This window comes from Lycium barbarum, chromosome 4, assembly GCF_019175385.1.
Source record: "Lycium barbarum isolate Lr01 chromosome 4, ASM1917538v2, whole genome shotgun sequence".
In the NCBI taxonomy this organism is placed as follows: Eukaryota; Viridiplantae; Streptophyta; class Magnoliopsida; order Solanales; family Solanaceae; genus Lycium; species Lycium barbarum.
This window is the reverse complement of record NC_083340.1, coordinates 148,347,751-148,372,077: the sequence shown is the minus strand read 5'-3', so window position 1 is coordinate 148,372,077 and position 24,327 is coordinate 148,347,751. Positions and strand designations below refer to the sequence as shown.

Below are 24,327 nucleotides of genomic sequence, written 5' to 3'. Positions count from 1 at the left end.
TATGTATATAATTCTTAAAATATATCTAATATTAATCAAAGGAACACATAGTCAAACTAGAGTGAGTGGAGCACTGGTTAAGCGCTAGGTTTAATCCCTTAATGTGGAAAATAGACAAAATAGTTATTTAATTATTTTTCTAATATTTAAAATCAACTATGTTGAAGTTCTAAATATTTGAGAGTTTGAAATCAATTAAAATTGTACCGTACATTTGTAATCTAATAGTTTTGCTTATATTTTTTAAGGAGGGGATAAGTATGAAAAAAGTGCTATTTGTTTTCTTGGAAAAAAAAAACTTGCATAGTTATCATTTCTATATTGAATACAACTTCTATTTATTTAAGTTAGGATTCACGTTCGTTTTTTTACACCAATTAATATTACTTATGGTATGTCTTATTTCGTTTAGGTTTAAAACTCACTTTAGTAAGACCCTTTTAACAAAACTGCCGTAGGCAATAAAGGAGAAACATTAGGTTTAGAAATATTCAGCAATTAAAATCACTTCAGATTTAAAGTTCTTTAACCAATTAGTGTTACTTTTGTTAATTTTCTAAAATTTTAAAATCAAAATAATTTAGATTAGAAAGGAGATGAACATAAATAAGTCCGTACTCCACATTTTAAACATGAAATCCTGATAGAGTCGATGATTGCGGAGATAAACTTGCTTGTGATTTGAGGTAAAATTTTGTAGACGATATTCTTGGTGTATGATCCTTTTTGCCGATTTTGGCTACTATGTCATGACCAAATTCTTATAATTGACATTGATATTCCCCTTCAAAGTGTGACATAGTTGTACATGTGAAAAATATATTGCGGCAAATATTGTCCACGTTAGCTATTGTTTGACAACGTGTTTTATTTAATGTCATCGAAAAATATAATCCCACAAAAAATTATCATTTGATAAGAGAGTGTAGCATATGCTAAGAACGTCGATATAAAAAATATATTATGTGAGATACAACAACATAATATATTTACTCACATAATATATTTGTCTCTCATATCCTAAAATACCTATAGTTACAAATAATATATAATTAATTTAACTAAATTCACATTGTTTACATGTTTAGTAAATATTGAATTCAACTATTATGTCCACGTAATAATATTCATTTTCATCTTTAGACAATTGCATTTATTTTAGTGAAAGTATTCTAATTATATAAATTATTTATTGATTCACGCGATGCACACGTGCAACACACGTACACTTAAGACTAGTTTTATTTAAAATGGTGAACCATCCTCTTAAAATCCTGGATTCGCCTCTGAACTTAAACCCTTGTGCTTTTTGAAGTCGATAGATTTTTTTTCTTGCTATAAATCTTTACAATTACAAGTATTAAACATGTAGAAGGTCAAGCTTGTATAATATATCATGAGACATCTTGACGTCGAAGAAAAAGTATGAGAGTACTATTGTTTAATCTAACTCTTATGGGAGCTTTAACAATTATGGACTTTATTAATTACATTTTTTTTTTGTTTTTCACCCGATGTCCAATACCCGCATTGGAACTCGACTATATCTGGATTCGCGCCGCATAGGGCCCCATTCGGAAGGAAGCGCTCTCTACCAAGAATTTTTTCATACGCAGAACTCGAACCCGAGACCTTTGATTAAGGGAGGAACAACCCCATCCGCTGCACCACATCCTTCACTTCAGTCGTTGAGACACTATTACATATTTACATTAAACTTTTTATTGTGAATCCTTACGTTTAAATCTTAACTCATAAATAACAATAGTAATTAGTGCATATTTCATTGACAGCTGCTTGCTTTTACACAGCTTATAAACCATGTTTATAAAATAAAATAAAAAACAAAAATCGATACATATATACTTCCTTATTTTTACTGATCCGGTAGAGAAATAAAAAGAAAAAAGAAAGAAACAAAATCCAAAAAAAAACATATTCCGTTGCCGGGACTTGAACCCGGGTCTCTCGGGTGAGAGCCGAGTATCCTAACCAACTAGAGTACAACGGAACCTGGTATGTATTGGCGCTCAGTCCTATCTAGACCTATTCTATTTCAATTTTCTCATAATCAAAGGTTGTAGTGCGATAGATATGATCCCTCGAATCCTTAATCAGAGGTCTTGAGTTTGAATTCTGAGAAAGAAAAACCTTCTAGTATGGAGTATCCTAACCAACTATACTAGAACAAATTTATTTTTCATTAATGCTCAGTGCTATTTGTTAGTCAATTATATTTTACGTGTTGCTATGAGTTTTCTAATAATCAAGAGTTGTAGTGTGATAGATCTCGATAGAGATTAGTAAATGTGACATACACCACACAAATTTAAGTCAGGCTCGTGCATATAAATACGTGATAGTTATTACCCAAAAAAGAAAAATTAAAATTAATTTTGAAAAAGCTAATAACGACGTGAATAATTTGAAAACTCCATTGAGAGATAACATAATCAACGATTAGGTTTTCAAAATGATAGTATTGGTCAACATTCACCATGTATATGAATGGAGTTTGGACTTTTTACCCCTTCCAATAACATTTAATTACCTGCCACATCAATACACACACAAAAAAATGGATTTGAATTGAGGTGGAGTAGTATTTTTTGGGACGTGAAAAAAATGAATGTTAATGGATTTGAATTAATGGATAGCAAGAGAAAAAAAAAAAGAATTAAAAGGGTTCAAATTCAGTCCAATCATCCAATTACAATAAGCTTGGATAATGTACACTAGTACGAAAGATAGGAAGTACACTAGTAGAGATGTAGGCAGTTTGCCCCCTAAGATTCACCACCAAAAGATGCAGTAGAATAACAAGTACACTTTCACTCATAATCAAAAGTCTCAGGTCCAAGGACTTCTCGACGTAAGTCCAAATTCGTCCATAGTACTATTATTTGATTAGATCATCGAATTTTTTATTTCTCTTGAGATTTCTTCAATGTTCAGTTGTACACGTCTTTTTTCGGAGGTCTACAACCATTATGTGACACACGAGTTACATCACGTACGAATAGTATACCATTTTGATGAATAGCTCATAATGCTGCATCTCTTCTAAAGTCGATATGAGGTTATCATAACATAATATATGAGACTCATGATTCAAGAAGTTCAATCTTCCGTGTGTAAGGTAGAAGCCCCAAAAAATGGTTCTCGATACATAAGCATTACACGACCTATTTTGAGCTTGAAAGAAGAACTGTTACACCCCCTTTACTTAAGTAATATCCTAAGGTTCCTTCTTAGCGCTTTTCTCAGCCAGGTTCTGTCAGGACTCTTTCATACGCTCGACAAAACCATCAACACAGGTTGTGACATCGGATGAAACATACAAAATAGATGAAAATCAAATGAAGAGGGAGTGGGGGGAGGGGGTTCAGTAGTTAAGTACCCTTCATAAAGTCAAATGATTCACCTTCAAAATCAAAATAGTGAGAGATCACAGTTGAGAGTATACAAAGTTACAAACAGAACTGCAGCAACATACAAAGTGTTCAAACTTCTTAATCAACATTAAAAGCCAAACTAAAGGTGGACAGATTTATATGCTCTCATTTGAGAAGTGTTTTCACAATAGACTTGGTATTCAGCTTCTTCAAGTCTGTGTAAGACTGACCACATCCCACAAACATGACGGGGGCGCCAGATATGTAAACCATGGACAATGCTGCTCCCACCTGCACCAAACGTTGAATATCAGAATACAACAACTACTACGCCTTAATCTCAAACTCAAGTGGGGATCGGCTATATGTATCTTCACTGATCATGTCGCTCCTTTAAGCTTGTCTCAAGCCAACATTATGCAAACATAAGGTAGATATAAGAATGTACTAGGAATTCTCTCTATTTTCTACCGGTATATAAATCTCTGATCTGACTAGAAATCATAGGACCTAAAGTAAACGTTTAACATGATTAAAGCATATTTATCAAAATGATAATCAAATAAGTAGGAAAAATATTAGCATCACAAACTCATAAAGTAGCATAGGCAGGCATCAAACTAGTTAATGCAAAAAGACCATGACCATGTACCTTATCATCAATGGTGTCAAACTTCGTAAGCAGAATTCCATCGATCAATCTTGGATTTGGTGAGGGTGAAAGGTCACCTAATTTCTGCAGAAACAAGAGAACGTGTCAAATTAAGAGACAAACATTGAAGATTTAGGAAATTATCATCATGATTGTAGGCAAACCTGGTTGAATTTTGACAACTGATCAACAGCATCATTTCCGACTAGCGCCTCACCAACGAAAAGGATCAAGTCTGGACTGTTCACATATATAAGCTTTGAAAGAGCTCGCATCAGTGGCTCATTATCCTGTGGAATATGACAGTTGTGGATTAATACAAAGGGAGTGAAAGATAAAACAAGAAACAAGAGTAGTTCAGCTTGAAAGGGTGGATATTGCAGCATCCAAGAAAATATTCTACTACGTTTTATGTACCAATAAGTGGAGTTATACCGAGAACTCCTACAGGGACTTCCTGAAACTGCTAAGAGATTCAAAATTCAATAGTACCTGCATTCGACCAGCGGTATCAACAAGAACAACATCTGAACCATTTCGATTAGCCTCCTGGATTGCTTCCTTGGCAACAATAGCTGGATCCTTCTCATAGCCCTTCTCAAATATGGGGATCTAATAAAAAAATTCAATGTCAGAAACTAACTTGTGCAATCTCTTCCCCAGCGGAAACCAAGAATTTCAATAAGCACAAAATTTCCAACCATGGCATACCTGAAGTCTACGTGCATGAGTACGTAGCTGCTCTACAGCTCCTGATCGGAATGTGTCACAAGCAGCCATCATTACATTGACCTTGTGCTGCTGAAGCCAATAAGCAACCTGCAGCAGAATGACATATAAAGAATCTCATCAGAAGATATACAAGGGCCCTTAAAGTAAAGAAAAAAGAGCAATTTATTTTTTATTTTTGATAACCGTGGTGACCAGGCCAGCGGGATACCTGCCACCTCCCATCAGCAACAGGTACCAGGTAACTCTATCCACCAAGGCTAGGACAGATGGGGAAAAAGAGCAATTTTAGTTTACCTTAGCAAGATTGGTAGATTTTCCAACTCCATTAACTCCAACAAAAACCACAACATATGGTTTCCCTTGTTCCTTTGCGGCATGAACATCCCTCATGATATCAATGGAGCGTTTAGGAGTTAAGATGCGAACAAGGGCCTCCTCCATTGCTGTCTGGTTTGATCAACTCAACACCTCATATTAGTATTCAGACTATACAAAAAAATACAACTATTTGACTTTGAAAACACCCTTCCTTTTAAACTATTCTTTTTTCTTATAAGCCGGAAGATACTGAGGAATGTGATTTCAAAGAACTTGGCTTGAACACTTCTTAAATGGCATTGTCCCTCCATGTTCGAGTACTTTAAAGATAAAAGATGATCTACTCTATAAATGAATGGAGGTTCCAACTCTCTTACCTGAACAGTTGAAGAAATTCTTGTAAATGAGCCAAGCTTTTTACCCTCCAGGCTTGCTGCCACTGATTCACAAAGCTTTTCAGCAATTTCCTCAGCCTGGAAGACATGTGTAACACTCATCAACCATTTATAAAATGAAAACAGCTGATAGAATTATTTTACCCTTTTCTTCTCTTATTCCAGCTTTGGTTTTTGTTGTGTGTGTGTGTGTGGGGGGGGGGGGGGGGGGGGGGGGGGAACTGTAAACTTACCACATTTTTGGTCATCAGCCTGTCCTTAAGAGCTTTTAAAGCTGGCTCTAAGTCAGCTTTCTCCAAATTTGCCTTTCCTGCGATACTGGAGACACAACAGCAACCGCATTAATGTCCAGCATTTACCAGTCAGAAATAGAGATCCATTATCTTGAAAATAAAACTTATCTATCAGTTTTTTTCCCATTTCTCTTGAATATATTTCAGCTTTTCATTAAAAAAACCCAAATAAAATTATACTTCTTCAATGTCTGATAAACGAATTAGGCCAATTTCACCGTGATTATGCATGGAGGCAGGTGAAAATCCTTCTGATCTATATATACTCATTGACCCATGTTGTGAGGACTATAAGATAATAATATCAGCCATTCCATTAACTATTTTCCATAAAGATGAACTCTCCTCTTTTCATGAACAAGAACAAAATGACCGAGACTAATCATATAATAAAGTAATCAACAAAAGAAAGATATATCAATACTGGTAAAATGACTTTTTCCTTTTCTGAAATCAAAACAGGATGAGAATTACCTCTGGAACATGGACGAGAACCAACCTTTCTTCTTTGCCTCGACCTTGCTGTCTTTCCCTGGCTCCTCCTCATCCTCCTCTGTCTCACTATCACTACTCAAAATCTCCTCTTTGTCCATCATACTCTCACCTTGAACTGCTGCCACAACTGCTATATTCTCATTCCCGTTCTCACTAATAGGATCCGTGAAATCCAATTTTGACTCCTTAGGTTTATCATCCCAGACTCTGTTCTTCTTTATCTTTTTTGTAGGCTCTGCCTTGGATTCCTTTACAACAGTAGTATCGGTTTTCTTTCCACCTTTAGACCTAAGTTTCTGTAGCTTATTTACATCAAAAGCCCCAGAACCAGAAGAACTTCTATTCTCTTTACCATTAGCCTGCACTACTACTCCATTTCCATTACTACCGTTAGAATGCCCATTTTCCAAGGCACGACTTTTTACTTTATCGCCATCTCCCCCATCTTTTCCTGATTCAGCACCACTCTTTTTTTGATTACCTCCATTCATAATAATTCCTTTCTGTACTTGTCCTTGCTTCTTACCAAGATTATTGTTGACAGGCTTGCTCACCTGTAGAGTTAGAAAAATTAGCCCATGAAAATATGACCCGCTCAACCCGCCCAAGTTTGGGCTGTCATTGGCCCACCCATGTATTAGCTCAGCCCATTTCAGCCCATCAAAACATTGAGCTGATATGCAACCCAAATTGACCTATGAGTAACCTTATCAAAATATTTTCGAAAAGATCTGTTTTTTATTTGATACACTGGGTATGTTGTTGTTGTATGTTATATATAGCCATAATAATTTTATTAGGTACTAAAAAGTTATAAAAGAACAAACAAAGAAATTAAAATATAGTAAGAATTGAGCGGGTTGGGTAATGAACCGCTCTTTAGCCCATCTTAGTCCAAACCTTTTCAGTCCAACTATGGCGCCCACTTATTAACTCGGCCCATTTTGACCCGCCCAAATTCAACCTAACCCGCCCATTGGACACCCCTAACTCACCTGCTTTGATTTCTTCATTTCCTCAGCACGGGCCTCAGCTTCCTTCCTAAGCTGCTGAAATACATTGTCAAATTCATTGTAAACAGTCCTTTTGGGGTCATAAATCTCTGAGAATTCCCGCTTAACCATGGAAAGCAATTCATCCACATACAAAAGATGAAGAATTTTCTGATACACAGCAACAAACACAAGCCCCAGATCGTTGTGAAACGTCCATTTAAGAGTGTACGCAGCTCCAGGTACATCATAGTTGTATGAAGCAGCACCTGACCGTTCCTCCAAAAGACACGAACGAATCAATGTGTCAATCGGAGAACCTCTAAGAGCATTTCCAAGCTCCTTATATGTCCAGAGGATCAAGCCCCCTCTAGTGAATATCAGTAACTGCTCTAACATCTCTGCGTTCTAAATATATACCCCTGCAAACAAAAGATGCAGGTTAAGAAAAACTCACTTCTCAGCCAGAAAATTAAAGCCCCTGCAAGTAAAACTTGCAGCTTTGAAGAATGTAGCTTCAAAAATTACCAAACTTCTATAATAGATTCAACAAATGGTACCCCACCCCCCACCCCCACCCCAAAAAAAAAGGACACAATAAAATCTTTTAAAAAATTTCTAGAATTTGGAAGCTTTACACATCAAAAGATTCCAAAGATGACTAAACAAACCTAAAAAATAATAATGAATCAACTATGCCACAATCTCAAACTTGTTGGGTATATTATATGAACACACTATATTTATTCACTCTATTCAAAGTCATTTCATTCCCAAACTGGTAACAATTCGTCTTTTAAAGCAAATTAGGAGTTCCCAAAACTAAAAGTTCTCTTATTTTTTATAGAATTTGAAAGCTTTACATATCAAATGATGAGGAAGAGGACTAAACAAACCTCAAAAATAATAATCAATCAATTATACCATAATCTCAAACTTGTTAGCTAGATTATATGAACACTCTAGATTTGTTTCTCTCTATTCAAGCTCATTTCATACCCAAACTGGTAATATTCGTCTTTTATGTAAAATGAGGGATTTCCTAAACTAAAAGTTCTCATTTTTTCTAGAATTTGAAAGCTTTACATTTCAAATGATAAGGAAGAGGACTAAACAAACCTCAAAAATAATAATCAACCAACTATATCATAATCTCAAACTTTTTTTTTTGATCAGGTAAACATATTTTCATTCATAAACATGGCCAAAACACTGGCCGTATACAAAGGGTATACTAAAAGGTAAAGAAATCTACAAAAAGAAGTAATTCTCTACAAACTCCACCCAATCTTCTATACAATTGAGGGCTCTATGGGTGCACCAAAAGAACATAAGGGATCGAATGCAACTCCTTAATCTCAAACTTGTTTGGTATGACGGAAAATGTTTTCCTATTTTCCCTTGTTTGGTTGCACTAAATATCTTGGAATATGTTTTCCTTAAAAAATTTTGAGAAAACATTTTCTGGATCAATAAAAACACCAACGCATCCCCCACCCCCGCATTATCTACCCATCCCCTAGCTACCTATCCACCCACCCCCTCCGCCACCCCGCCTACCTGAATCTACCCCCACCCCCACCCCCCACCCCCACCCCGCCTACACACGACCCCCCACCCTGTCCTTCCCCCCCCCCCCCCACCCCCCACCACACTATTTAGACTCATTTCATTCCCAAACTGATAAATAATTTATCTTTTAAAGAAAATTAGGAGTTTCCAAAGCTAAAAGTTTACTCTGCATATCATTAACAAAGAGAATTGGAAATCTGAAGTTTGACTTAAAAAGAAAAAAGATCAGAAAAAAAAAAAATTCACCAAATCCTTTTCATAATTTAAGCAATCAACCAATAAAAACTTTTTTTAAAAAAATTTATTTCATCAATTAAAAAAATAAAAACAATAGATCAAACCTCCAAAAACCCAAATCTAAGCACCCTTTAAACAATTAAAAAAAACAAACAAACAAACAAAAAAAAAATCCACCAAATTCTTTACATGATTTAAGCATATAAACCAATTAAAAATTGTTTTTTTTCAACTTTATTTCCTCAAATTAAACAAAAAGAAGGAAAATCCAATAATCTTTTGCACAATTCAAGCATGTCAAACTTCAATCAACCAATTAAAAATGTTTTTTTTTTTCAAATTCATTTCCTCAATTAAAAAAAAAAATCCAATAGAGATCAAACCACAAAAAAACCCCAAATTTTCATAATTTAAGCAATCAAACTCCAATCAACCAATTTAAACAATTTTAAAAAAATTTATTTTCATCAATTGAACAAAAAATAAAGAAAACCCAATATAGATCGAACCACAAGAAACCCAAATCTTAATAATTTAAGCAACCAATTAAAAAATAATTTTTTCTCAAATTTATTTCATCACTTAAACAAAAAATAAAGAAAACCCAAATCCAAAACACCCTTTAAACAATTAAAAAAAACAAAACAAAAAAAATTCAAGCACCTTTTAAACAATTAAAAACAACCCAGATCGAAAATAAAAATAATAAATCCAGCTAACCCAAAAATGAAAAAAGAAAAAAAGAAACAAGAATTACAAAACAAAAAGATAATTAATATATATATATACTACAATTTTAAGTAGATGAAAAAGGGGTGTTAATTATTCATACCGATTAATTTTTCTTGAAGAACTCTGAAGAAAAAAAAGGAAATGAATTGAATTGAAAGGGAAAAAAATGAAAATGAAAAAAATTAAAGGGCAAAATGAATTACTTGGTGTATTTATATGTGAAGATGTTAGATTTGACTTTTTTTCTACGTGTTGACTAAATTGTCCTTATTGTTATCAACGAAATAAAACGTGTAACTTCCTATTTTGGTAACGAATTTCATGTGAAAAAACGTGTAATAAAGATGTTGGTGAAAATAGGACAAATTACTGTATAAAAATAAATAAATATTAAGACTGAGGTCCGGTTATGTCGCTCTCGTTAAGGAGATTTAAGTTCATCCATTGGATCCTGTTTAGCTTTAATTAGAGATTTCGATGTCAAGCACCGAGTATGAAATTGTTTTTACTAGGTGAATCGAATTTAATCGGATCTCAATATAGATTGCGAGCATCGAGTGGGAAATAAAGGCAAAAAAAGATTTTTTTTTTTTTAATCTTATTCAAGCCTTATAAATTTTAAAGTATTCTGGTAAAGCATTTTTCTTTTTAACGAGTCTTATACGACACATTGAAGCTCCAATTTGGAAATTTGAATACCAAATTGTAATAACAAAAGTAAAAATAGAGTTTTGGATTTACTTGAAAACTAGACTCTATGAATGTCGATAAACACATTAATATAAAATCCTTTTCAATTTAAAACTTCAGATTTATTTTAATTGAATTTAATGGAAATGGAGAAGTTGATTTGGTTGTTGTAGGAATTTTTGGTATATAAATAAGATTTTTTTATGTAATTATAAAAAATGTGTAAAGTACTGTCCTTTATGTATTGTATAAGAAATACGTGACTTATATCCTATGATTTGAAAATATGTCGACCTGAATATCAATTTATCTGGATAAATTACCTCACAATACAAAATCATTAAAGGGTTTTAATTCATAGATTGCTATAGTATTTTTTTTTTAATGCAAAATTATGTCATATTTTAGAAACAAAGCATTTACTTAGATATTTACAACCCAAAACCTTCGATCGAAGTAACGTCAACCTTACAAGAATAGATTTCAGATTCGAAATTTGAACTTGATGAGTTCAATATTTAAGATTATTTGCACGGAATACATTGTACCTTTGAAATTATTGTAAATATTTTTTGTAAACATTATTCTTTGCACAGAATACATTGTACTTTTGATATTATTTGTTAAAGTTTTAGTGAATTTTTCATATTTATACTTATACTCCGTGTCAAAAATACTGAGTATAGTTAAATCCATCAAATATAGGCTACATCCGACTCTGACCGAGGATAGCCTGGTGCACTAAGCTCCCATTACGCACGAGAGCTGAGGAAGGGCCAGATTTATTTCTTTTATGTTCTTGTTTTGAGGAGTTCTTGCAGTGATGATTCAACTCTTATGACAATTTTCCTTCAGTGAAAAAGAATTTAAACATTCAATCTAAAAGCTTTTGAGTGCATACTCTTACCAATAAATTATAATATAATTGAAAATTGTATTCATAAGGTTGATGCAAATACACTTGTGTTTGCTAGTGTACAAAATTGAAACTCAGTGGAGACAATGTTCATTGCTTGGATCCTTCACCAAGGCCTGCTGGCATTCCCAAGCTTTGAGCAAGATCACTCATTCTTTCCTTCATTGCCTGAAATATAAGGGCCATATTAGAAAATTAAAAAACCTGAGGGTAGAATTAGATATAAGTTTGAGGTGACGACGAGTGAGGATTACTCAGTTGGTGAATCGCCCCTAACCCCAACTGTTAGGCTGGAGGTTCGTGTCGCATGGGGGTAGATAAGAGAACCATTTGTTCTTCCCACCTCCCACCTCCCTCCCCCCACACCCCCTCCTTTTTTTTTTTTTTCTTAATCATAGAGAAATCAGTGCCCTTGAAACTCGAGGATAATGAACCTGTCCCTATACCCTTCTCCACATAAATATCAAGCTTAGTTCGCATGGTGCCGGCCTCAAACCTGTGACCCAAGTCACAACTCCCGCAACCTTTGCCACTTGAACTAAGCCCTGGGGGTACCATTGTTCATCCCCTTTAGTGGGTAGTTTAAAAAAATTATTCCCTCGGTTTAATGGTTTAATTTTATAGAGGACAGCTTTTGATAGAGGATGGCGTTTAAGAAAGAAACAAAGATTTCTGGGATTGGTGATCTTACACATGCCGTGATATTTTTGTGGCTTTAAAATCATGTCATATAAGGGTAAAATAGAAAGTTTACAGTTATAATGTTTTAGAGTCTAAAAAGTGTCAAATAAAAATGGACCAGTGGGAGTAAAAGGAAAAAGTTTGAGGTTCTTACCAGTACACTTTTCTGATGTGCATCTTTGTATGCCTCTGTAATCAGAAGTGAGAGTTTCTGCAAAAGAAAAATATTCAGACTCCAATTAAACATTTGGCAAGTGAAGTTTCACAAATCACAGGAGTTCAAATATTGTTGCACTCTACAAAGCCACAATGTATATACCAATTAAACAACACAACTCACATCCTTGCCCGAAAATTTCTTCATGAAATGTGGGATTTTCTTACCAATTACAAACACATTTCATGATAAAGGAATAAGAAACGACTTGGCTAGTGTACTACACAAACTAAAAATAGAGCACTAACTGAAGAAAAGAGGGATAGGAAAAGGTAAAACGTCCTTCACACTGGCATTGTCAGGATGAAAATATGCATTTTGGTTAGCTCTTTGTGCTTATAGTATAGAACATGCTGTAATGGAGCTAACACCTCCCTTAGTGTACTCATAGCATCTTCTCGACGCCAACAATATAACATCTTACTTCATCTAAAAAGAAGGATGGAAATATGCATTCATGAATATTATGTCAAAGAAGGGTTCAAGTAAAAACATCTTGGTTTCTCGGGTAAGAATGGTTCAAAGAAATTGTATGTCAAAGACCAAGCATGAACAAATTAAGAGTACCAAGGATCTCAATGGGCAATAAGAGGAGTTAGCTCCTTATAAAATAGCTGCGTGATGCATAGAGCAAAAGATGATTAATAATTGGGAATCCATCTGTAAAGCATCAAGTTAACACATTTTGATAGGTCAAATAAGATAAGCTATGCAATATATACTCACTTCTGGCCCCAATGCCATGGCAGCCTCAGTAATTTCAGTACGTATCGGTTGCTGATTCCCAGACAGCGTTACCTGCAAATGGTGTAAATATTGATAAGTTCCCATAAAAATGTATCTACATTAGAATTTCTCTAGCATTTTCAAGTTATCATGATCTGTCAACAACAACAATGCCTCAGTCCCAAACAAGTCAAAACGAAGGTTTTGGAAAGAAATGCTACAAGAACTACTAGGCCAGCCCTGAGCATTCTATGTCTAAAACAAAGGTTGTTTAATTGTTCCAGTCAACAAACAGATCCAACTACGGGTGTCAAATGGGCAGGTCGAGCTGGATTTGAACGGGTCAAAATGAACTGAGTTAATAAATGGACACGTCATTGATCCGCCCAAAAGTTAATTGGCCTGAAATAGGTTGGGCTAAAAGAACCCGCCAATTCTTACTAAGTTTTAATTTCTTTGTTTGTTCTTTTATAAATTTTTAAGCACCTAATAAAACTATTTTTTCCCTTTATTATTGCTGTATATAACATATCAAATTTAAAAAATGTCTTTTTGAAAATATTTTGACAAGGTTTCCATGGTTCCATCAGCCCAAATTTTTAGATGGGCTTAAATGGGCTGAGCTAATGGCGGGTCACATACTTGAAAGGGTCATGTTTTCATCGGCTAATTTTACCACCCCTAGATCCAACACTTAAGTTGTCAAGTAAGATTGGTCCCCAGATTTCATCTTAATTTCCGGAGCAGTTGAATTCCTATTTCAGTTAGGTAAAGTAGAAGTGATTTCTTCAGTCAGATGACACCAAAAAAAAAAAAAAAAAAAAAAAAAAAGCAAGAAAAGAGCATACCTTGATTAGTTCGCCTTCACAGTAACCATCAAACTCTGCTCTGAAAATACAAACCACCAAGACAGAATAAGTAGAAAGTGATACATGCTGTTCTCATATTGATAGCTCAAGGGAAGGTTAAAACATATTACAAAGTACACTATTTGAGACATACAAAGCAAGCTCTTTTTGTACTCGCACTGCCTCAACTTGAACCACATTTTGTGCCTTCTTCACCGTCTCGTATAAGTCTTGCATGTTGCCAAAAAGACCTGCCTAAGATCAAGATCAAAAACCTGAGGTTGGTTACATGAAATAACAAAACATTTTTGATAAGTGAACCAACAGTTGAAACATAAGAAAGTAATTACAAGCATGCTTAGGCTGAGGAGGATCAGCTTATACAAGTTGGGTCCATCATATGAACCCTGAATATTCATTCTGTTCCACCAGGACTCATTTCATTCGAGTACCCAAAAATTAGGCAAACTGATCCCAACTAATGTTTGTCACTACTTTACCTAATTGGTTTTTGAGAATGGTAGCAAATGCCAATACTTTTACCTAATTTAAGTGTAAAAACAGATTTTCACTATTTTTTTTTAAAAAACGGAGAAATCCCCGAGGCTTAGTGGTGCATGATTCGAAACTTGGTCAGTAATGAACCGCCCCTCTAACCTTCTCCATCTTACAAGGTTTTTGTCTGATGCAGGGTTCGAACTTGTTACATGTACCTAACAAACACGTCACACTATGGACTCTTACCACCACACAAAAGCCCTGCGGATAATATAAATACCACTACTTGATATCACATATATGGATATTTGCTTCCATTGTGATTATGTTTACTTTTTTGCTAAGTCTGCATGACCTCTGAGAGATTTAAATAACTTGCAGTTTGCCATCCAAATTTTGAGAGCGATCAAACTTCCTATGGACGTGACACTTCCATAACATACTAGCCAATCAAGTGTAGAAGAAAAAGGTTAAATGGACAAATATATCACTTTTAAGTTTAGCTGTTTCATTGGATAATCAAACAGCTAAACAGAAAGTGCCACCAAAACTTAAAGGCAAGTTCTACAAAGTGGTGGTTAGACCGACTTTATTGTACGGGGCGGAGTGTTGGCCAGTCAAAAAATTTCACGTTCAGAAGATGAAAGTCGCTGAAATACGAATGCTGCGGTGGGTGTGTGGGCACACTAGGAGGGATAGAATCAGGAATGAAGATATCCGAGACAAGGTGGGAGTGGCATCGGTGGAGGACAAGATGCGGGAAGCGAGGCTGAGATGGTTTGGGCATGTGAAGAGGAGAGACACAGATGCCCTAGTGCGGAGGTGTGAGAGGTTGGCTATGGACGGTTTCAGGAGAGGCAAAGGGAGGCCGAAGAAGTATTGGGGAGAGGTGATTAGACAGGATATGGCACAGTTTCAGCTCACCGAGGACATGACCTTAGATAGGAGATTGTGGAGGACTCAAATTAGGATAGAAGGTTAGGTGGCTTATCCTTTCACCATAGTAGCTGTAGTTTTGCTCATTTGTTTATTGCCATTTGATTTCTGCATTTGATTGCTGCTTATATTTGTTAGGCCGCTGTACTTTGATTATCTTATCTATCTATAGTAGTTAATGCTCCTTTCTTTCCGGACTGTTCTATCATGACTTTCTCGCTTTTGTTATTCCTTGTTTTCATATTGTTTTCGATATGCTTGGTCCTATCTGACCTTTTGTTTTGTTTTTCCTCTCTTATTCTCCTCTCTTGAGCCGAGGGTTTTTTGGAAACAGCCGCCCTACCTTTCAAGGTGGGGGTTAGGTCTGCGTACACTCTACCCTCCCCAGACCCCACATGGTGGGATTATACTGGGCTTGTTGTTGTTGTTGTTTCATTGGATAATCAACACTTCCACTCGCTTTTTCAGTGATAACAAAACGCTAAGCTTCCTCTACTTTTTCGTTGATAACAAAGTTGAGTTTGTTGTTTCATTGGAACGCCAAGACTTCCACTCACAGTAATCCAAGGTTTGAGGCTAACGAGCTTTAAGATTGAAAAGAGACGTTTCATCTGCTTTCCTGTCGATGAATGTTTTGTTGCTTAATCAGATTGTCGACACCGAATATGTGCAACATATCTCAGTATTTGATAAATAGGCGTTAATCAAGACTCAACAGCCAGTTCAAGGTTTTTTCTAATAAAGTAATAAATTTCATTAAGGAAAGGGAAAGTTTGCCCGTATACAAGAAGTACACCAAAAAAGTAGAAAACTTTACAAGAAGTTCAAGGTTAAAACACTTGTACTACCCACAGTTAGTTCATGCAAGGATCGATGACAGCCAACTGCCAGGGCCACTTCAAATCACGATGTTTTGAACAAAGAGAAGCGAATTCAAGGCTCTCTTCACCTTTGTATCATGTGATCCACTACTCATAACTAGGGGTAATAATGATGTTAACAAGAATTGATATTTTCTTCCCCAAGGAGTTTCTTCAAAATTGCTAAAACATTTTCGATATAAAACTCCCAAAAGCAACAATGTTTCTTTAAACAGCTTCAGTTTACTGTCAATTATATTGCCAAACAATGCAATTTTTTAATTACAGAGATAATACTAGCAAGCTACCTGAAGAAGATTTTGCAATATGATCTCTATGTACACGCATATATAGCTTACAATGAGCATTGACAAGTCACCAAATAAGATATATCCAATGTCAATGTAACCAATAAAATACTATACAACGAAAGGAATATACTCAGATACCTTTGAAGAAGCATCATTGTTCTGCTCATTATTGCCCTTTTTTCCTCCAAACAGAGCACATATTTGCAGAGGTCTGGGATTATCTAAAACCTTTCGACAGCCAGATCGTGATAAAGTCCACATACCAACTTGATTTACACTAGAACTCGGTTTGCCTGCAAAGACCAAAATTTTAGAATAATATATTTTTCATTAGGTGCTTAATTTTTCCTGGGAGGTATAAATGAAAGAAGACTTAATGGCACTTGTAAGAGTAAACTGAATGCTGAATAAAGAACTCCAAGAAGGTAATACTTGAACAACACAGATATGTTAAAATGGAAGGGAACTTTTACTAAATATTGACACTCAAATATAAGCCATTTCTCTCTAAATCCAGAAGATTTTTCAAACAATGTCTGGAACACAGACTAATGGTAAAGCATCAACCTAAAGCATGAGCCTTTTCTCTTGATGATAGAAGCACATTAGTACAAGTAATACGAAGGTTTATATATGTATAGCTTAAAACAAAAGTACTCCCCCTCAAACTTATTCATTACTGAATCAAGCCTTCACAAACACTTCCACACATGTGAAGGAAATGAAAAACACATAATCTGCAGATACAGGGGGATTCGGTGGCTGTTGAAGGAGAAACTCAAAAGATTGATAGGAATTTCCCATTGTTATTAAAGGTTTACTAAGATGTACCTTCGTTTGCACACGGCCATGAAAAGAAATATGATAGAACAAAGGCATGTACAAATGTATAACTTCATATTTGGTACCATCAAGGCATATACAGATTTTCCTCCTAATGCAGAACTACCTACACCTACACCTGAGCGCAGATCCACAATCAGTATTTGAACGATTAATTTTCTAATTCTGCACATCCACTTCTACCTTAAACACTTCGGCTATGCTTCTATTTGTCCTCAGCACATTTGGCTCAGTAGTTTAAGTCCTAGTAGTCAGCATTTGGTAAAGAACTTAGACCGTGTTCAGGAAGCTGCATCTTATCAGTTGTTTTACGCCTGCTTGGTAAGAGGCTATGTTAAAGGAATTAGAAGCGTCAGAATCCAATTATATTATACTCCACTCAAGTGTCCATTTCTTTATCAATGAAAAACTGAGAAAATGATCAAGAAAACACAGATCGTCCATCAAATAAATTATATAGACGGCCACCAATTACATCGATTATGAGCTAAGTTGCTCATACTCAAATGCAGGTGTCCGACACGGGAGAGAATCTAGAGGTCGGATCCTTCATGATCTAAATTTTAAGATTCGGAGATACAGATCATGGATTTGGTGCGGATTCGGCTAAAAATAATTCACATATCTAAATATAGAGTTATAAGAATATGGAAAAATATAGTGGATATTTTGAAGGAAAACAACGCACAAATTTTTGAGAGCAAGTTCGAATCTGTAATTATTATCAAGTACAGATGCATCTCTTTACTGTTTTTCGGGTGTAACGTGGCTATTACAAATAATATGCCATGATAGACTTCTTGAGTTCATTGCACATTCAATTTAAAGTTGGTGACTTTTTAATCCAAATATCTTTTAACGATTAAAAATTATGATATCACTCTAGCTTTTGTTTTGATTTAAAAAATCATTGTATCTTTCTTGACACCCACACCCACGTCGTGTCGACACGTGTGCGCTACCGAAAGTGAAGATACCGAGCAACTTAGTTTATGAGTAAAATGATAAATGTATATTTCATTTCTAACCTCATCTTTTGTCTTCTTTTTGTGCTCTTTTAGCACAATAGGTTATTCATTACTCTTTTTTTTTTTTTTTTTTAATAATCATGGTGTCTAGGCCAACTTGCACGCACCTCAACTAATTCCATGAGGTACCGCCACCTCCCCCTAACCCCCTAACACAAGGTACCAGGTAACTCTGTCCACTAAGCTGGGACATATGGAAAGAAATCACCTAGTATCTTTTGTCTCTACTGGGATTTGAACACGAGACCTCATGGTTCTCAACCCACTTCATTCACCACTAGGCCAAGGTTCTTCATTACTATATGCATGACTATAATGAATGACCAATCTTTAGCTTCCTTCTTCATCTCTTTTAAGTTCAGTTAAATGTGTTAAAGATTAACAAAGAAAGCACCAACCCAAAACAAAAAATGCAACCCTTTTGATGATTTGGAATTGGTTATGTGGGTTACAGGTTAGATGTAATCAAGTGAATTTGGACAAATGAAAGGGAAATTGGGAGGATCTGTTAATCTGAGGACATGTTTGAGAACTTTCTTAGCGGTGGGGGTAATTTTGGCCACATAGTATAACGGAGGATAGCTGTAAGCAATATATTAAAGTAGAGGGGTAAATTTGGCCCTTTTCCCTTAAAAACTATAGCTCAATAAATTTTAATAAGCACATTAATACATTTTCTTTTTTCAGGTTAAATTTTATTTAGTCGTACTAAAGAAAATAAAAATATTTGGTACATAGCTAATGCTTCTTCAAATTATATTCACGATACTAATCATAGCTTAGGAAAATTCATCAAGCATATTAAAATATTTACCTATGCAGAGAAATTATAGCTAATGTTTCTTCAAATTATTTGCATTTACGAATCATAATTTAGTAAAGTTCATAAAGTATATTAAAATATTTGCCCTATTCAACTTTAAAAATCAGATCTTGTTGCTACTCATGCACAAATCATGTTTAAGTATCAAATCAATAACAACATTTGGTTAGAAAATAAATTATTCACTATAAAAGAAATTCTTGAAGCGTATAAATAATCACGACATTTCGCTTTTTATAAATATAATTTCTTGAGAACAATTGATGAATACATTTTATATTAGTAGACTCATAAGAAAACCAAGGAGCGTAGATAATGCACCTAGTGCTTTCGTAAATGAATCATTCCCTATACAATATCACTTATCAAAGCTCTAGGCAACTATAATTATTGGTGTGTGCTTTTTTATTACCAGTTTTTTTTTTTTTTTTTTTTGATGATGCTACCGCATATACTCTATACTATTCTGCTTACTTTGGTATCATATATCATTCATGAAAATTGTTATAGAGTAAACAAAAAAAGAAACAAAAACAAAAAAGCACATGCCAATATTTATTTATTTTTTTGATAAGTGATGCCATCTGGGGATGATTTATTTACGAAGCACTAGGTGCATTATCTATATATTCACGAGGGGCTTGTGACAAAGATGAAGCCCCATTTCTTCAATTTCTTTAAACGGTTATCTCATTGTGAAAGCAACAAACTTAACCGAGCTTCAAATTTTATTATCTCATTTTTTTTTTTAACTGGCCAATAGACTCCCACCAACCTCTATGAGCTCTTTCTCTTGTTGATAAAGGCACATTGGTCCAAGTTATAGGAAGGTTAGTATATTTCGTTGCGCTTGAATAAATTACTCCCTATCAAACTTATTCACTACTGACAAACCTTCACAACCACTTCAACACATGTGAAGGAAATGAAAAACACATAATCTGCAGGTACAACAAGACTCGGTGGCAGTTGATGGAAAAATTAAAAAGATAAGTTGATGGAAAAATTAAAAAGATGATAAGATTTTTCACATTGCAGTTAAAGGTTTACTAAGACATATCATGGTTCGCATACGGCAATCGAAAGAAAAATGTCAGGACAAAGGCCTATACCACTACTCCTCAAAAGCAGATCCAAGATTTAAATTTTAAGGGTTCAACTTTTAGATTTCTACCATTGAACCAATTACATTTCTGAAATTATGGTTCAAAATTTTTTTTTTCTTTTTGAAATTTTAGTGATTCTTCACATGTATATTATACTCCATGTCGAAAATAGTGGGTTCACCTGAATCCGTTAACTCTTTGCTACATCAGCCACTGCTGTACTCCTTTATGGCAATGGGCGCAAGCTTAACAAAAATATATATTGTGGAAATTTTGTGATTGTGTGTGTATATATAGAACTTGTTTGGAAACATGCTCTCTACCTCCCAAGGTAGGGATAAGGTCTGTGTACACTCTACCCTCCCCAGACCCCACTTGTGGGATTACACTGGTATGTTGTTGTATGTATATAGAACTTCCACGGATAGGAAAATTTTGTGATTACCAGCAAAATTAGCCTTTTTCAACAAAGAAAGTTGCTAGTTTTATATCAAGATAGCTAATAGCTTCGACCGAATGGTTCTCTTTAACTTTTCAGGGCTTTCTGTAAACTATCACCATAACCCCCCATCAGCAACATCTCATTTTTTAAATAACACCAATTTACGCATAATCACTAGGGGTGGCAAAATTAACCCATGAAAACATGACTCGCACTACCCTTCCAAGTCATTAACCCGCCCATTTACTAACTCAACTCAGTTTGACCTGCCTAAATTCATCCCAACCCGTCCCTTTTGATGGAAAGTTTTGTGATTACCATCAAAATTATCCTTTTTCAACAAAGAAAGTTTCTAGCTTTACATCAAGAAAGCCAATAGCCTGGCCCTCTTTATCTTTTTTTGGGCTTTCGGTAAACTATCAACATAACTCTCCAACCCCCCCCCCCCCCACAACCCAAAAACCCACACACACAAAAAAGCAACATCTCTTTCTTCTTCTTTTTTAGGGCGCACACAGCTTGTGCGCCCCTCAGTCTGATTCCACGAGATACCTGTCACCTCCCACCAGCAACAAGTACCAAGTAACTCATTTTTTAAATAGCACACAACTTACACATAATTACAAGGGGTAGCCCAAGAAAGCATGACTTGCACAACCCTTTCAAGTCATTAACCCGACCATTTATTAACTCAACTCATTTTGACCTGCCCAAACTCATCCCACCCCATCCATTTGACACCCCTAATCATCACTAACCAAAGCAAAAAAAATGTATGCAATAAATCAAGATTTCTAGTGTGGTCTGAAAATAATTCACTTGTAATGAATCCTCTATATTCATCTTAATATCAAATAACTTGTCTTTTACAGTAAACCCATAGTTCTTTAAACTAAAAATTACCAAAAAAAATTAATCTTGAAAAAATTAATTATATAAAAAAAGAACTTACAGTAATTGTGCTTAGTGAAGCTATGAAGATTTGAAATCCCAGTTGTGAAAGCACTTGTTGACCCCATTTTTTCACACAATAATTTTTTTCAAGGAAATGAGTAGTTTTTTTTTTTAGAAGATGGATTGATTTTTTTTTTTTTTTTTGAATTATGGATATTGTTTCAGTTTATTATGAAAAAAAAGTATCTTTATGCTTCTTTATGAGTCCGAGGTTGTAGTACTTCTGGATAAACTTTACTTTTGCCCCCTCAAGTTTTAATAATATCAATATAACGCTGAATATTTCTACTATTTGTACTAGTATCCTTCTCCCTATATGTGTATTACCATATGTTGCTCCATTTATTTAGTATCTTGATATATTGTTGTGTTTTTTCTCTTACATTCTTGCATTTGACTATGTTTCTTTTGAGTCAGAAATCTATGGAAAACAGTCTCTCTATCCCATAAAGGTAAAGGTAGAGATAAGGTCCTGCATATATATTATTCTCTCCAGACCTCACAAGTGAGATTACACTTGATATTTTGTTGTTGTTGTTGTTGTTGTATACTAGTACACTTCTAAATACGAAAAAGGGCCAAATATACCTCTGTACTGTAAAAAATAGTTTAAATATACCCCTCGTTTCAGTCCAAATATACCCCTCCCATTATACTTTTTGGTCCAAATATTACCCCTTCCATTGTACTTTAGCACAAATTCGCCCTTAATTTTAACAGACTGACACGTGGCAAGCTTAGAAACAAATACTTGTTTCATTTTCTAAACCCACTCATTTAACTCATTCCCGATCCATTAAAAGAATTTGTACATTATCACGTAGATCTTTTATACATATCAGGTGAATTTCTTAACACAAACACACAGTCTAAAATAAGATTATTAAGAGCCCGTTTGGATTGGCTTATAAGCTGTTTTCAGCTTTTTTGAGTGTTTGGTTGGCCATAAAGTCATTTTGTGCTTAAAATAAGCTCAAAAAAATAATTGGGCTCATTTGACTTAGCTTATCTAAAGCAGCTTATAAGCTGAAAGCAGCTTATAAGCCCAAAAAAATAAGTTATAGCCTGTTTGGCCAAGCTTATTTCCCCCCCCCCCCCCCCCCCCCCCAAAAGTACTTATTTTTTCAATAAGTACTTATTTGAAAAAAAGTGAGGTGTTTGGCCAAGCTTTTGGGAGAAAATAAGTACTTTTGGGAGTAGCAGAAGCAGTTTTTCAGAAGCTAAAAAAAATAGCTTTTGTCTAAAAGCACTTTTTTGAAAAGTACTTTTGAGAAAAATACAAATAGAAGCACTTTTTAAAAGCTTGGCCAAACACTAATGACTGCTCAAAAGTGTTTTTTTAATTAATTGGCCAAACACAAACTGTTTTTCGCTAAAAGTGCTTTTTTGAAAAGTACTTTTAAAAAAAGTACTTTTTAAAATAAGCTGATTTTAGAAGCTTGGCCAAACAGGCTATTAGACTATCCAACTTATTTTTTTTAGCTTATAAGCTGTTTGCAGCTTATAGACATAAGCCCATCCAAACAGACTCTAAGTTGTGTCGAATCCACAACTTATACAATAGATTCACACTTGGTGTCACGTCACTTCAGATAACTGTATGTAAAATGTGAGATTAGTAACTTGAAGAATAAAGTTATAAGGAGAAATTCAGATAACTGCCTATAAAATATGAGATTACTAACTTGAAAAATAAAGTTATGATGGATAAAGTTTACTTGTATTTTTATTGTATAATAAAAAATAAACTATTAATGTGTATACTACATCCATTATATACTTTTGTTTGTTTTGCTAATAGATGCAACAAACAAATTTTTTGGAGAAGGTTACCATACTTCAAGAAACTCATATCCCACATTTAAAATAAATTTGAAATCAAAATTTACTTTTGTGCATTTAAAAATACAGATGGATCTGATGAAAGAATTGCCACCTCTTTGGCATAGCATTGATTCTGAGAGCTAAGACAGGTGGGGCTGGGAATGGCGTCACACAATAACAAAAGTTAGGTTTAGATTGGACTCTTCCCCAGTTTTCCAGCCACCACATTGTTTTTCTTAATAATTAAAATGTTGATAATTCACTAATCCGATTAATTTGATTTCACATTTTCGTGGCTAAAAGAATTTCATTTTCGAAACTCGAACTGAAAATTCCGATTTACAATAGTGAAGGAACGTCTATTATTCTATCAATCTCCCGACGGTCAGCATTTTATTGGAGGTTAAAAAGCATTAAGTGATTTGATAGGATACAAAAATGTGCTTTATTTTTTTTTTTAAAATTTTCGATTAAGCTCACGCACACTTCAATTATCTCAACGAATATTGTTACCTCTTATTAGCTTATATACTAGATATTATAACAGTCAATGAACTTTACTGTTTCACTACACATCTTTGATGGCCAACATTCCAATGAAAGTTAAAAATAGTAGATGATTTCTTCCGTCAAACTTTTGGTAGATGAATGAGCTGATAAAAGGTACAAATATCTATTGGAATAATCGAAGTGCGTACAACAAACCCCAAAATACAAAAAAGGTAAGAGCACCTTTGCTTAGGTTTAGCTAGGTTTAACTCAATCAATAATCAAAGGAACATGACTAGATGGGCCCACATAACACCACAAA

At 34.7% G+C, this 24,327-nt stretch overlaps 2 protein-coding genes and 1 non-coding gene across 3 annotated transcripts; all 3 read right to left on the bottom strand.

Annotated features, from left to right (window-relative positions):
• Positions 1-1,938: 1,938 nt before the first annotated feature.
• On the bottom strand, positions 1,939-2,011 carry TRNAE-CUC (transfer RNA glutamic acid (anticodon CUC)). Its single transcript has one exon. It is a non-coding gene; the product is annotated as a tRNA-Glu (tRNA).
• Positions 2,012-3,406: 1,395 nt separating this feature from the next.
• On the bottom strand, positions 3,407-10,061 carry LOC132637004 (uncharacterized). Its single transcript, XM_060354129.1, has 11 exons — positions 9,914-10,061; positions 7,276-7,694; positions 6,260-6,834; positions 5,726-5,810; positions 5,475-5,570; positions 5,074-5,226; positions 4,759-4,866; positions 4,540-4,659; positions 4,212-4,337; positions 4,048-4,131; positions 3,407-3,686 (listed from the first exon to the last, which is right to left on the bottom strand). Exons 2-11 carry the CDS (start codon positions 7,669-7,671, stop codon positions 3,561-3,563), a joined length of 1,869 nt encoding a protein of 622 aa, XP_060210112.1. The 5' UTR covers positions 7,672-7,694; positions 9,914-10,061; the 3' UTR covers positions 3,407-3,560.
• Positions 10,062-11,406: 1,345 nt separating this feature from the next.
• On the bottom strand, positions 11,407-21,854 carry LOC132637003 (nucleoid-associated protein At4g30620, chloroplastic-like). The gene is made up of 7 exons (XM_060354128.1): positions 21,691-21,854; positions 16,635-16,789; positions 14,046-14,146; positions 13,892-13,931; positions 13,044-13,115; positions 12,255-12,311; positions 11,407-11,587 (listed from the first exon to the last, which is right to left on the bottom strand). Exons 1-7 carry the CDS (start codon positions 21,755-21,757, stop codon positions 11,510-11,512), a joined length of 570 nt encoding a protein of 189 aa, XP_060210111.1. The 5' UTR covers positions 21,758-21,854; the 3' UTR covers positions 11,407-11,509.
• Between the last annotated feature and the right edge of the window lie 2,473 nt (positions 21,855-24,327).

What these genes read in the sequence shown, in the direction of transcription:
- LOC132637003 (XM_060354128.1), bottom strand. Translation starts at nt 21,757, where the DNA reads ATGGGGTCAACAAGTGCTTTCACAACTGGGATTTCAAATCTTCATAGC. An exon ending in CTTCACTAAGCACAATTACT is followed by an intron (nt 16,790 to 21,690) that starts GTAAGTTCTTTT and finishes TGGTCTTTGCAG; the next exon opens with GCAAACCGAGTTCTAGTGTA. An exon ending in GTGAAGGCGAACTAATCAAG is followed by an intron (nt 13,116 to 13,891) that starts GTATGCTCTTTT and finishes CACCATTTGCAG; the next exon opens with GTAACGCTGTCTGGGAATCA.
- LOC132637004 (XM_060354129.1), bottom strand. Translation starts at nt 7,671, where the DNA reads ATGTTAGAGCAGTTACTGATATTCACTAGAGGGGGCTTGATCCTCTGG. An exon ending in TTCTCGTCCATGTTCCAGAG is followed by an intron (nt 5,811 to 6,259) that starts GTAATTCTCATC and finishes TTGTGTCTCCAG; the next exon opens with TATCGCAGGAAAGGCAAATT. An exon ending in AGTTGTCAAAATTCAACCAG is followed by an intron (nt 4,132 to 4,211) that starts GTTTGCCTACAA and finishes TTGTTTCTGCAG; the next exon opens with AAATTAGGTGACCTTTCACC.